This window comes from Mycetomoellerius zeteki, unplaced genomic scaffold (assembly GCF_001594055.1).
Source record: "Mycetomoellerius zeteki isolate Tzet28-1 unplaced genomic scaffold, Tzet1.0 scaffold309, whole genome shotgun sequence".
NCBI classification, from domain to species: Eukaryota; Metazoa; Arthropoda; class Insecta; order Hymenoptera; family Formicidae; genus Mycetomoellerius; species Mycetomoellerius zeteki.
In genome coordinates, this window is record NW_017257293.1 from 68284 (window position 1) to 82376 (window position 14093).

The 14093-nt window shown below is 32.3% G+C and overlaps 1 protein-coding gene across 1 annotated transcript in view; it reads left to right on the forward strand.

Annotated features, from left to right (window-relative positions):
• The window catches only part of LOC108724544 (atrial natriuretic peptide-converting enzyme), a 35509-nt gene that overhangs the window by 18656 nt on the left and 2760 nt on the right, over positions 1 to 14093 (forward strand). The window contains exons 4-14 of the mRNA XM_018450974.1: positions 1387 to 1623; positions 2046 to 2299; positions 3027 to 3311; positions 3493 to 3872; positions 4940 to 5067; positions 5275 to 5401; positions 6889 to 7040; positions 8164 to 8362; positions 8827 to 8979; positions 12280 to 12582; positions 13943 to 14093. Of these exons, the coding sequence (XP_018306476.1) occupies positions 1387 to 1623; positions 2046 to 2299; positions 3027 to 3311; positions 3493 to 3872; positions 4940 to 5067; positions 5275 to 5401; positions 6889 to 7040; positions 8164 to 8362; positions 8827 to 8979; positions 12280 to 12582; positions 13943 to 14093 (2369 nt within the window). The remainder of the gene's footprint in view (positions 1 to 1386; positions 1624 to 2045; positions 2300 to 3026; positions 3312 to 3492; positions 3873 to 4939; positions 5068 to 5274; positions 5402 to 6888; positions 7041 to 8163; positions 8363 to 8826; positions 8980 to 12279; positions 12583 to 13942) is intronic.

The window sequence follows — 14093 nt, forward strand, 5'->3', positions numbered from 1 at the left end:
GTCTACAAATAATATACATGTTATTGCCCAATAAATATAAAATATAAGTATAAATAGTACACAGACTATTTGTGTATGTAAACATACGATATGTTTCGTACGTTTTTTAAATTTCATTATGTAAACTTTAGAAAAATTTTAGACGTATATAGGATATTATGCGGAAAACTTTAGATTAATCTAATATAATTTGAAATTTGTCTAAAACTTGCCTTTAAGCTAAAATTAAATAATGATTCCTGATTTGGCAGAAAAGAAAAATCTACAAATTGCAATTCGGCGTTGTGATAGATACATAACATCTTCAACACACACTGGACACACATTGGACACACACAACATAGCATTGATTAACGTTGCAAGTATTAATTACTATTTTCGTAACTTTAAGTACTTTTGCTGTTTGATTTTAATGTAATTTAATAGAAATAAACAATTTAATTATTTATATAGACATTATTTATACTAAAATATAGACATTATTTATACTCTTAGATTTGCGTTTTAATTTAAATCTTCGTAATCATTAAAGATCTTAATAATTTAATTAAATAAATAATAAATATTGCTATATAACTGGCTGCTTTGCATGGAAATTTTTTATGTAAGAAATATTTTATAAATATTTATATATTAGATGTACAATATATTATATATAATTACATAATTACCGGGTTTATTATTGAAAATTAAAATCTATTTAATATATAAAATTTTGCGTTAATTAATATCAGTCAAGTTTTTATCGATAAATTCGGGAATTATAATGATACTTAAAATGTCAAGCTGTTGAAAGGATTTTGCTAAAGTCATTGAAAGTACTCGAGGTATTAAAGCATGATTCACGCGAAGAGAGTTTATCGACGATAAATGCTTGAAGCTAATGAACTTGCGTGTTGCTTTACGTTTGTCAACAAGGCAGTTAAACTTGATGCTTGTCTTCGAGCGATGATAAGCGTTGTAACTTTGCACGTAACTTTCACGTCAATTTACGCAAATCACCAGTTGCCAGTGAAAATTCTCGTTTCGAAATAGTGCTTCCACGTTTAATTAATTTTTGTCTAGTCAAAGAAAATATAAAATTTTTCTTCAAAAGCAAAAGTTATTAAAAAATTATACTGAAAATAATACGAAAATTAAAATAAGAGTAAACCAGTTACGGGAAATTTAAATTTGACAGAACGATAGTTTAACCATTAATTTTCAAATATATGGTATATGTTTTATTAAATTTTCTAATTTATATTACTTGATATCGGTGTAATAAGTAAGATTGATATAATTCTCAGTATTTAAGTTTCTATCAAATAACGAGATCTCTTTTTATGCAGCTTACAATTAGAGTAAAAGCATGGAGATAAAAATCGTGCTTTATTCTTGACATAGGTAGCACCACCCCCGATTCCATTGAGGCCGCCGGCGATTCCGAAGAGAAGCAAGAACGAAAAACCTATACCGCTGCAGCTCACAATCAGGCAGAGTAATCAAGTGACTCCTTGCAAGACAAGTGATCCTTCGTCCGCACCTTCGGCAGGAATGTCGGCTGCGTGGAACAGCGTTGACTCGTCGAATCGAAAACTTATAGATTTATGTTCTTTCAGAAATCATAATCAGGCGTCACAGGTATAGTAACTATCTTATATCATATTTTCAGCTAAATCCTTTTAAAACTAATAAACTAGAAATAATACGAGTATAATTATTAATATCTTTCTATGATTAAGCTTAAATTAAGTTATGAAATGCAAAACGGCATCTTTATACTTATGTAATCATTAGAAACATATTTTTCTAATAATATGGATACTAAATAAAAAAAGATTAAATATTATCTACATTCTAAAAGTAATTCACTTATTAATAAAAGAATTAAATTAAACGAACAAGTAGACGTCTTGTATCTTTCTTTTTCTTGAGTGACACTAAATGTCTATTGATTTGTTGTCTTAAACACGAATTAATCGATTCAAAACACCCTGATTATATCAAAATTATTATTTTATTCAAAATGGAGTTCATTTATACGAATTTTCGACGAGTTGCAGGATTACTTGGTGAATTATAGCGGGAAGGACTCGCGGGAAACGAAAGAGCATAACGATTTTGTGGCTGATTTCGAACAAGCGAATTTCCAGGAAGGACATAAGCTCACCCAAAATTCAAGTTTCGAGGAATTGCAAAAGGTCTCCTTGGATCTTGAAAAACGGCTTCACGAAAGAATTATTAAAAGCGCCGAGGCAAAGTTCGAGGATCCGAATGGCCGTCAACGACAGTTGGGCACGATGTCACGACACAATAGGTAATAAACATATGTTATTTATATGCGATTCTATATTTTTTAAATCTTTCTCGAAAAAACGATTGAGTATACTACGCGCTTTTGTGTAAATAATCTGTCACTGCCATCAGCTCAGCGCCGAGTACTTATTTTCAATAGTCCGTTAAAAGTACTTGAATGCAAAATTTTGCCATGCATTGCTGTATTCAAATACAAGTTGGTAATATGTTGTTTCGAACTACAGCGAGATGTTACAGACGATTACACTCATGATAGGTTCGTTAAACGAAGCGTAAGGTCAGATTCCATTTCCGGTGAATCTGAGATGAGAAAACTCGGACAGTTCTCTCTTGTTTAGAATTTTTAGTTTAGTTTAGAATATAAATCGCATGTCATGGAGAGAGTAACAGCGCAATATTTTTTGGGAGCGTTTATTTATTATTACGTATTTATGTACATAAATATTTGTTTACGACGAAGTATTATGAATCATCTTTTTATTCTCAGCGATTATTTTCTACATAAGTGACGTTTTTAATATGAGAAATTAATTGCTCGACTCTTTCAGTTGAGAAATAATATTCTTTAATATTTTTTAATATTTACAAACTAAGTGATATTAAATATTGCAATTTATGGAAATCTAACGTTTCTAATAATGATTGTAGAAACGCAATCATTACGTGATACAAGAAATAACGTGATTTTAACTTGGATGCTCACCAGGAGTTCTCTCCTTTTCATATAGACAGCAATTATCAAAATTTACGAAAGAGAACGAATCTGGCAGCTGCGAACAGAAAGAAACATCCGAAAGCAAGCCTAGGGAAGAAATGGCGTTACCGCGAAGGGAGATTTTTCAAAAAGATGAATTAAAGTACGCAACGATTTTGACTTCCGGCCGCGAACGACGATCGAAGTTCGAGGATTTGCAGGTCGCCTCGAAGAATCTAGAGAGGCGTTTGCATGAGGACGACGAATACCGTCGACGTCAGGAGATGGACAGACGGATAAATAAGGACAAGCCACCCAGGTAACATGCCTCCATGTAACTTCCTTCTTACGTTCCTTGTACGTCAAATAGATATAATTTCATAATTCTCGTTTGAAAACGCTTGTACGGCGCAGTAATGACGTAGTAATGAGTTAATTGACCCGCAGTAATGAGTTAATTAACCCGCAGTAAATGTAAACATGCGATTCATTATGTTTAGATACGAGGACTTGGAAGGAATTCCACACGATCTCGACAAACGTTATCACGGTGAACAGAGGGCTTTGGAACAGCAACAACAGCATCCAATAATGCGAAGCAAATACGAAAGCGACATGGAAAGGGCTAGAAATATTCTTCAGCATAATCTGAGAAAGGAGCGAACTGGTAACGAGAAACTCGAGAAATTGCCAAAAGCAACACAGACGAATCTACCACCACCCCTGAGCGCCATTTGTCAGAGTCCCGTACCAAAACCTATCAGCGTCCGGCAGGACAGTAACGTTTCCTCAGACAGTTTCAGTCAAACCAGCTCGCCTAGCTACACTAGCAAGACAATGGAAGCCCCCCTTCTGCCTCATAAGCACGGAAAAGTCCCAGGTATGTTAAAACTTCGCCAAAGCTTACCGCATGGTTGTTATTGTTAGCGAAGAACTAACAGAAGCACTAGGAAAAAAATCGTTGAATACGACTTCTGCTTTACATACAGAAAAGGATTTAAATATTCTAGATATGATAAAGTTACGTCGATTTTTATGATTGCATATAATAAAGATAATTTTCGATCTCGAAATTTTAGAGCATAAATTTCCAATCTTACTTGATTTAATAAGCAATTTGTGAGTGAATATTCCATAAATCAATCTTCTTGTAATTTTCGAAGAAACTTTACAATTTGATTCTGCATTTTAGGAATTATTTGCTCGCAAAAGATCTTTTTGATAGAATTTTTTGATTATAATGACATCGTTACCTTTTCTGCGACATTTAGAAGTTGTTTTTTAAATCTTCGCTTTTCAAGATAGATATAACATAAAGCTCCCTTCCTCTCACTTTGCAATAATACTTCGCATAGTTCTTCGCAACATTCAACGCAGTTCATCATTACAGTTAGCAAACTATATCTTTGGGGAATTTCAATAAAATTCTATAATATAAATTGTGGTAATATTAAAATGGGAACGTAATATTTATAATATCAGTTTATCCATGAAAATTAAATCCGGTTATAAAAGATTAAAATATAAGGAAGACGTGTTTTATGACGTAACTAACGATAACGGGGATATATCTCACAAAGTAAAATTTCTTCTTTATATTCCATCTCTGTAGCGAAGCTCAAGGCATTTTCTTGAGAACGACAAATAAACGTCGAGGCAAAGCGCGACAGCTGAGACGAGAAGGAAAGCTTTTTCTGTTCTATCGCGTCGTCTTGTTTTCTTTTTTCTTTCTCGTCGCTACGTTACCATTAAAACAGTTTATCCGAGAGGAATAAGAAATAAAAATTTTCTTATCACGAAATTCATCCGTAGAAAGCTGCATCTCGTATACTCTCCGTTTTTCTTCTTGATTTGTAAAATTTGTATCTTAAAAGAGTCACAACTTATTGATAAATTGACACTAAAGAAATCAGTTCCTGAACTTCTAGACTTTATAACGCTTTCTAGACAGAGCCTTGGTGTCGGAACCTGATAACTCATCTGGCAGACCGATAACAAAGTCTACGAGCACGCCAGCCAGTTTGCAGACTATCGTCAGGATGCATGCTGGGAACAACAGTTCCTTGCATCATAAAGTAAGCGTTTAAATGTAGCGTCACTTTCGTCAGCACAGACGAAGAGATAAAAATATGAGGCATTCGTTATATGTGTTCTTACATCATAAAATTAGACATTTAAATATAAAATCACAGATTTAGAGCTTCATGTCGCACCTGTTTTTTTATTTGTTGTGGCGTGCATTTTACAAAAGCACATATTCTGAATTTTTTATGTTTGCTTAGATAATCAGAGACATGACTGGCAGCCACTACGTGACAACGGGAAGATTACGTTTCAGATTTGTGCAGGTTTTGCTTAATGCTGTTGCTCTCTTGGCTATCGCCGGCGGTTTAGCCGCATACTTCAAAAGTAAGCATTTCTCTCAATTTAAGTGCAATTGAAATGTTTTTGACGCAATATCGAACGGTTTTAAATTTGCATTATCAAAATTTAAAAGAATCGAAAATTTTAATACCGTCGAAATATGTGCAGCGTTAAAAATGCGGTTGTTTTTCCGGCAAGGAAAATGGTGCAAGTAAAGTTGAAAAACATCGCGACGCAAATAACCACGCCTGGTATTTAACCGGAATAAACCGAAATAAACTGCTTGTTAAACCCTCCGAACGCTTTAATATACGTGCATATGCAACAACAAGCTCTGCGAGAGACCAGTGAGACCGAAAGATCAATAGCACCATGAGTTCTTGTAATCCACTTGATTTCAAATGCCGACATTATTTCGATAACAAATGAAAGACTCATAGAATTCTTTTCATGTTTTTAAAATCTTATATCTTTTATTTTTCTATTAAATAAATATTTCATGCACATTGAATTTGCAGTCGACAAGTTGTGTCAATTTCAAAAGTGCAAAGCAAAATGATTACGTCATCATTATTTAAAATAAGCATTGAATATCGAAATAACAGTAATTACATATCGTAAATACTTTTATTTTTATAAAATTGTGAATTGAAAATCTTTAATAATACTGATATTGCGGGAAATATTCGTGTATAACCGGAATTTTCATAGCACATGCGTACATAATTTTTCGATAATACTGGTATTATCCCAGTATTACTGTCATTATATTACTGAATGCCAGTATTAATAAATCAGTTAGATTCGTAGCATTCTCACATTTTATGAGAGAAATTATAAGAAAGAAATAACACATAAATTGATTCACATAATAATATGATTAATTAAAGCAACTGATTCAAGTTTCATTTATATATATTTTACTTTCCTTAATTTTTCTTTTAAAATATAAATCGCAATCGTATTAGTAAAAGCTTCAATTTTACATATTAATATGGTTTCAGTAAAGTAACATATCAGTAATAACAAGTTATAACGATAATAACTCTGTTATATAATATACCAAAAGATTATATAGACTGATTACATCATATCGATGTGTTTACCAATCGAATTTTATTTTAATTATTATATAAAATGAAAAAAATATGCAATAAACATTTTTTATATTTTCAATCCTTGGTTTGAAATTAAATGCAAACCGAGTAATAATTATCGCGGTGTGAGTGCCGCGTGTCTGCAGTTGACACGTTAATAACTACAAAAGTTTGCAACGTACACATCCCTTCTGCACTCGCTAGACACCCGGAACATGACCGTTTTCAACACGGTGGTATATTGATATTTTTTTTATTTGAATGTGATATGTGATAGTCGAGCTAATATGTCAAATAATTTAATTTATATGCTCAGTGTGACTATGTTCTTTAATCGACAACATTAAAATAAAACACGACGATGATAGGTACGCGGCATCGTTGTTCATGAATACGTTTTCTTCGTATCAATGTCCATATTCTTTTCTAAACTAGCCTACCCTGAAAACGATCTCAAATTGGAGAATAGAACCATATACACGGCTGTGATCCCGATACCTGAAAGTACGCGTTTCATAATCGAAGACAAGAATCCGGCTCCGGGAGTGTGTCTACCCATCATCGTAACTTTCTGCCAACAGCACAAGGTAACAGTTGTAAAATTTCTGTTATAAGCGTACATTGTCACGCGAATCGACACCAAGATCGAACAAATTTGTGTCGAATGTAAAATATTTAGTAAATTTAAATTCTCTGAACCAATTGCATTTTTACGATTATTGTAAAATATTCGATTATTTTATGTAAAATGCTGCTGAAATGTTAGGAGTATCAAAGAGAAAGAGAAGGCTTGTTAAACTCTGGAATTCATGCGAATATATATTCTCGGAATATTCAACGCATTTTAGCGGCTTGTAGCGCCAGAAAGCTGCTTGTTCACGATGATACGTATTACGTTTTCCTCGAAAGAGGCTTGGCCGCCTTTAAAGAATTTAAAATAATTTTATACGCGGAATGTGCGAGTAGGCGGCATAAGGGAATTCGCTCCGGTATGCAGCATTGTAACCATGCCACTTGCCGCTCCGCACTAGAATACCGACGAGTAAGAGTGACAACGTTACTTTCTCCCTTCTGCGGCGAAATGTCCTTACGGACATTACAAGCACCCGTTGACGGTCGTAATTTCGATGAGTCCGCGCTCCTGAATACATTTTCTACTTACTTTTTCCCCTCTATTTCAATGGCTCGTGCTTGAACAATGTGTGTTTTAAAATTCATAAGGCACTCACTGTGCAGTCGTGCATTCTGAATTTTTCTGAGAATGTACGTGTCTGATTGTAAGAACGAGATTGAGCAGCGATAAAGATCGCGAGAGCGTTGTCATTAAAGAATTTAAAAGGAAAAATTTTGAACACAGTAACGACCGGGATTCACATGATCGAATTTTGTTAATCATTAAAAATTTGATATCAAATTGAAATTTTAGTATTAGAATTTGATAGCAAAAATATTGATCTAGATTTTCATATATTGATTCTAATAAGTTGCTCATAATGAAATTTTGAGAATATCAATTTTCATTATCTTATTTGTACTATAATCTCAGATTATAGATGTGAATTACTTTCTTCATCATTAACATTCTTGCTTATTTCTTAATTGCATAAAAAATATCTTGTTGGATATATGTAAATTGCACAAAGTGTAATTTACACTGACGATATAATTTTGAGGCATGAATTTGATGCGTAATCGCAATTTCTATCGTAGGTTCCGTACAACTATACTGTGTTTCCAAATTACATGGGCAATTTCGGACAGCGAGAGGCCCAGCACGAATTGGAGCTTTACGATGCTGTCGTTGACGTCAGATGTTATGAACTAGCTGCTCTATTCCTTTGTAGCGTTTTCGTACCGAAATGCGGCTATCGTGGTCGCGTTGTACGTCCTTGTCGTAGCCTCTGCTATCGTAAGTATAAATTATTTGTTACTCTATCTTATTATTTAATTTAAAATTTATTTTGTTTTTATTTAACTATTTTTTCATTTTACAATTATTTTAATTTTATCGCAATATTAATGCAATATTCAAATGTTTTTCGCGTTTTTATGTAATATAAATTACTTGAGATTTAATATTGTTAAATTATTTATTATCAGAATATGGATTAATATGGTATATTATTAATGCTCGACAAACCATAAATTGCAAGCATAAGCCGCGTATAGTTGCATTACAACAGTAATACTGGTTAATACGCGTGGGCCTTAATAGCATTCGATTTTACTGTTCGACATGTAAATCTATGGTAAAATTATTGTACTGAATTTTGCGCCGCTAAATCGTCAATTTCTTCAAATTTTGAATAACACGAACTATGTGATATTTCGATCTTGATCGCGAGTGACGAATTTTTTCTGAATCAATTTCAGAAACCAAAAGACGCTGCGGTTTTTTTCTGAAAGTTTTCGGTTTGTCTCTCCCGGATTATTTGGAGTGCGAACTTTTCCCGGAAAATCCGAGTTCCGATGAGTGCATCGGGCACCATGAGGTGATCGAAGCGGCAAGGAGAGCCGAAAAACCGGGTAAGTGACACTAAATTTGACAATTTAACTTCCAGCTTGCGCTATTTTCGCACAGCTTACAAAATCGATTGCATTAATTTTATTTTCAACGTTTAATTAAATTTTCTATTAGATTAATCAAGAATCGATTATAGTTCTTTCATTACGTTAATACAATGCAAAAAAGACAAATGTATTATTTAATCAACTAACAGGAACGGAAATGAGCTTATCGCAAATAAAAGCAAGTACTTGAATTATCCGGAACTTAATAATTAAAGGATTAAAACATTCTCTTTGGATTGGATGATTCAGAGGATATATGCCATAGAAAAATAAGCTTTTCATACTTTCGTTGATGCTCTAAAATCTAATGGATTTAAAGAGTAGCGTTCGAACAGTTCTACCGTTGAGAAAAATATGTATGTTATTCCTGGTTATTTTCCGCTGCGAAATATTGTTCGTGCTGAGAAATAATTTTTGTGTATCATTATTTTTCTAATAATTAGTAAATTATTTTAAAAATAACTTAATATTCTACTTTCTAATAATTAGTAAATTATTTTAAAAATAATTTAATATTCTACTTAAATTATTTTAAATTAAGAATAATAATACACATAAACATTTTATATTCAGATAATTCAAATAATTTATATTAATTTTATATTCAGATAATGTCTTATAAAATTTATCTCGTTCAAAATGTCAGCGTGATTAAGCAGCGTTTATCATGATGCACCAACACTGAGATTCCATTGCACAATACGGTTTTGTGTATTGTGTGCCTTTACGCGAAACGTTATGGAACGTAATATTATTTATGAGTTTTCTGTCCTTTTGTTTCACGCCGATTTGCGCGCGGACATTAAATATAGGATGCGACCACAAAACGGAACTAATTGTTAACTAACTTGATGTCCATTGTTCATTCTTCCTTTGATATCTTGGACTCTGTTTACGCTCGGTTTTCTCTCTCTTTGTCTTCCCCTCTCATTTATGTTTTCCATATTCTATTGTCACTTTGGCTTTCATGAAATTTCCTGGATCCGATTGATTTGTTCTTCGAAACTTTCCTTCCTGTGGAAATTTAATCTTATTTTGACGATTTTCGATATTACAATTTTCGAAAAAAACCTTTCTTATTTAGAAACAAAAATTAAGTCAAAATATAAAGATAGTTTAATGTATGTGTATAAGATATAATATAAATGAATTACTTTTCAACAGGGTTGGGTAAGTTAACTTTTTTTTTAACTAAGTTAAGTTAAAATTAATTAACTTTTTAACTTTTTACCTTAACTTTTATCTTTTTAACTTAGCACTACCCAACCCTGCTTTTCAAATAAAATTTTTTAAATCAAATCAATAATGGAATAATTACATAATTTCTTTTATTTATAATTCAATATAGTAACAAACGATATAAAAAAACTCATCTTTTTATGTCAAATAATAGCAATAGTACAGCTATTTATAGTGATTAATTGTAATGCGGATAGCAAATCATTTATAACAGAGACAGCTTTTAAACAATGTGTCATTTTTCTTTTATTTCTATAAAGTAGTTTCAGTTTGTTGGGAATATTATGACACAACTGTTTAAGGAATGATATAACAAGAGGAATATATCTTCGAAGTTTTTAAAACGTTATTCATTGAATTTTAAAAATCGTCGCGTGCATGTCATACGCATAACGAGCGCGATAACGGCGCTTAAAATCTCGTAGAATAGTTCACGCGAGAGAAGAGAGAAGAGAGAATTAAACGATCACGTACACGCGCGCACTGCAATTTCCAAAGCAAATATTACGTAAATCGCGGCGACAGGCGTGGTGACAGGATTGATCGGAAGTACTCGTCTCTCGTCTCGCGGTGAATTTAATTCGCGATTGGTGGATCGCGTCCGCTGAGAGAGAGAGAGAGAAAGAGAGAGAAAGAGAGAGAAAGAGAGAGAGATTCATCCGCGTCTACGGTTAATTAAGATCGAATTGCATTGTAATTACGAAGTCCATTCAGTCGAATAAATGCAACACATTCTCAAGATTTGGATGGTTATTTCTGGATTTTTTTTCTTTTTGCTTTCTTTCGAAGCTATATATATTTCGCTTTTCGGCGATGATAACTTCCGATTTAATTTTCTTATTTCATTAGCTCTCTTTGAACGTAATTAGCGATTTATGTAACAGTATCGGTTGTGCTTGTTTAATAATTTTGTCTGTTTAATAATGTTTAATCGAATCGAATTTCCTAAATATGCATTCGTAAATGGATTTAAATTCTTGAGATTATTATGACGTAACCTGAAGGTAGCAATATTTATACAATAGGAAACTTTCGTCAAAACATCTTTCTGTTATCCAGTACGTCATGTGTACAGTTGAGATACACTGAAGTCAGCACATCTGTGCATGTTGTAATTACAAAAGAGATTCAGCGACATCCTATATGTACGCATACGTGTTCGCACATGCGGGGCTATATCGCGATTTTGTATACCCAAGCTATCGCATGTGTCACCGCTGATGGAATCTTAATTACAAAATCCATATTAAACTATCGTATGTGACGGCCCATCTGCGGCGCCAAGCAGCTTTATTGAGTCGCGCTTGATGCATGTGTACATATCATGTTTAACGCATATGTGCGAAAGTATCGAACCGCAAGCGCAGGATCAATCGTGTCCATCGCAAGAGAAGACATATTGCGAAAGACAGGATGCTAGGATAAAGAATGTCGATAATGTTAATATCTCTATGGAATGTTTGGTATATGTTTTCGTAATTTTTAGCATAGTCTGCTGATATTATTTTATATTTTCATGTTGCTTTTTTGGAATAGCATAATATATATTGTTACACTGCTATTTTATTTATTCCCATTATAATATAAGTAATATCAAACGTTTTGTCTACAATTAAATTCTTGTTCAATTAATCGCGTTCTGGGCTATTATTATTTATTTCATATCTGATATACATACAGTAAAAATTTCGATTAACATTTATTAATAAATAAATCAGTTAATTAAAATAAATTAATTAAATAGAGACAAATAATTATTATTTATTAGAAATTTGTTAATTAAAGTAAATAATCAATTAATTGAGGATGCAGCATACACTAAAAAAGTATATAAAATTTTACGAAAAATAAAGTAGGTATATATGTATTTTATAAATCCTTTATAAAATCAATTATTTTATAAATATGATATTTACACTTGTAATTTTATATACTTTTTTTTATCGTTTAGAAACTATATTACATCAATTGCTAGAAAGCACGTGATCTCCATTATGCTCCGATTCGTTTATACAGTGTGCACCAGTGGTTTTCAATGCGATGGCACAAGGTGCATTCCGTTCGATTGGCGATGCGACGGTCATCTCGACTGCTCCGATCACAGCGATGAGATCGGTTGCGGGAATTGTAATTCCACCACATCTTCGGAGCCGGTGTCTTCCGCGTTTGGCCAAATAGTCTTAAGTAAGGGATCTTCGACTAAAAGTACCCTTTCTACAAAATCTTCGTTACACTGCGGTGAAAGAAGGTGCATGTCAGCCAGCCATATCTGCGATGGAGTCATGGATTGTCCTTGGGGGCAGGATGAGCGATATTGTCGTAAGTAAATATGCGGAAAAAAATAATATTAATATCAATCTACTTAAAAATAATCTTGTTAATTTTTAATAACAATATTAATGAATAAATAATATTTTATTAAGGCAAGAGCATGATGTACTTGTTTCATTAATATTATTGAGCTGATAGGGTTCTTTTCAATTAGACTGCTGTTAGTTAATTCTATTATTGAGAATACTTTAGTCCAGGACACGAAAATGTATCCTTTTTTTGAGAATATTTTTAAAGAAAACTGCTGCATATATTCTTGTATGGTTTTATTATATCTATTTGTACTGTAGATTTAGTAAATATATATAATTTTAGTGTGGGTAAAGTTTACTAATTTTTATATTATGTTAATTTAAAAAACAAAGTGTAAAAGCGGAGTCTTCATCGCTGCAGCCTTCCAACTTATGAAAGGAATATAAAAAATTTAAAAGGATTTTTAGTTATTATGAGTGTAGCTATATAGTCTAAACTTGGAAAAGTGAAAAATATTATAAATTGTTAAAATGGCACTGATTTTAAAGACAAATATCGATTTTTTAACAAAATTGTTGAATTTAACTTTATAGAAAAATAATTAATTTTTGTAGATACTGCAATAATCTCAGTACATAGTATAAAAAATAGAAGTATATCTCTAATTGGCAATACCGGAGCCATATCACAAACATTCTCTAATTCAAAATGCTCATATTTTTCATTTTTAGTCTACGCTTGTTAATAGCTGCCTTTAAATACAATGACAGAGCATCAAATGCAAAAATGCGTTATAATTTATAAAACTACTTATATTCTTCGTTATTTTCACGAATATCGATAATCTTGTAGAAACTTATTTTTGAAATTTTTAATTATTAAAAAGAAGTATAAAATAACAAAAGTTGATATTTTTTAAGTTCTAGACTAGAATATCTCCTTAATATATTATTTTTTCCGTTTTTTTTTCATATACTGATTATATTTTTAATCGACTTAAAATTGGACCTGTAATCTCTTTTATACTTTTATATTATATAATAAAATGTCGCTGACAATTTGTAAAAGAAATTTTATTATTAGAGATATTATATATATTTTTTTACGGATAAAATAAAGTAACCGTTCGTACATGTCACTTTACGGTTTTCTCGAAAGTAGTACAAAATATTTTCGCTTATTCAACTGATACGCTGTCTCGATCAATACATGTAATCAAGTAATATATGAATAAATTAAGTATCGCGATAATACAATACCTGAATAATTTAAAATGTCTGAATAATTTAAAAAGAAATGTAAATTATAATTTTCAGTTCTAGAATGTCTATGCGGCTTTCAAATTTCATGTTTCGTACTGCATCTTGTTTTTTAGTGAAATTAAGCCATAGGAACGGGGATGTCGGCGAGGGCCGTCTAGAGGTATATCATGCTGAAATGGGTAAATTTATGCCAGCATGTGTCTCGCACTGGGAACCGACAACGTCGCCGCAAGAGGTTTGCGCTATGCTGGGATACAAGGGAAC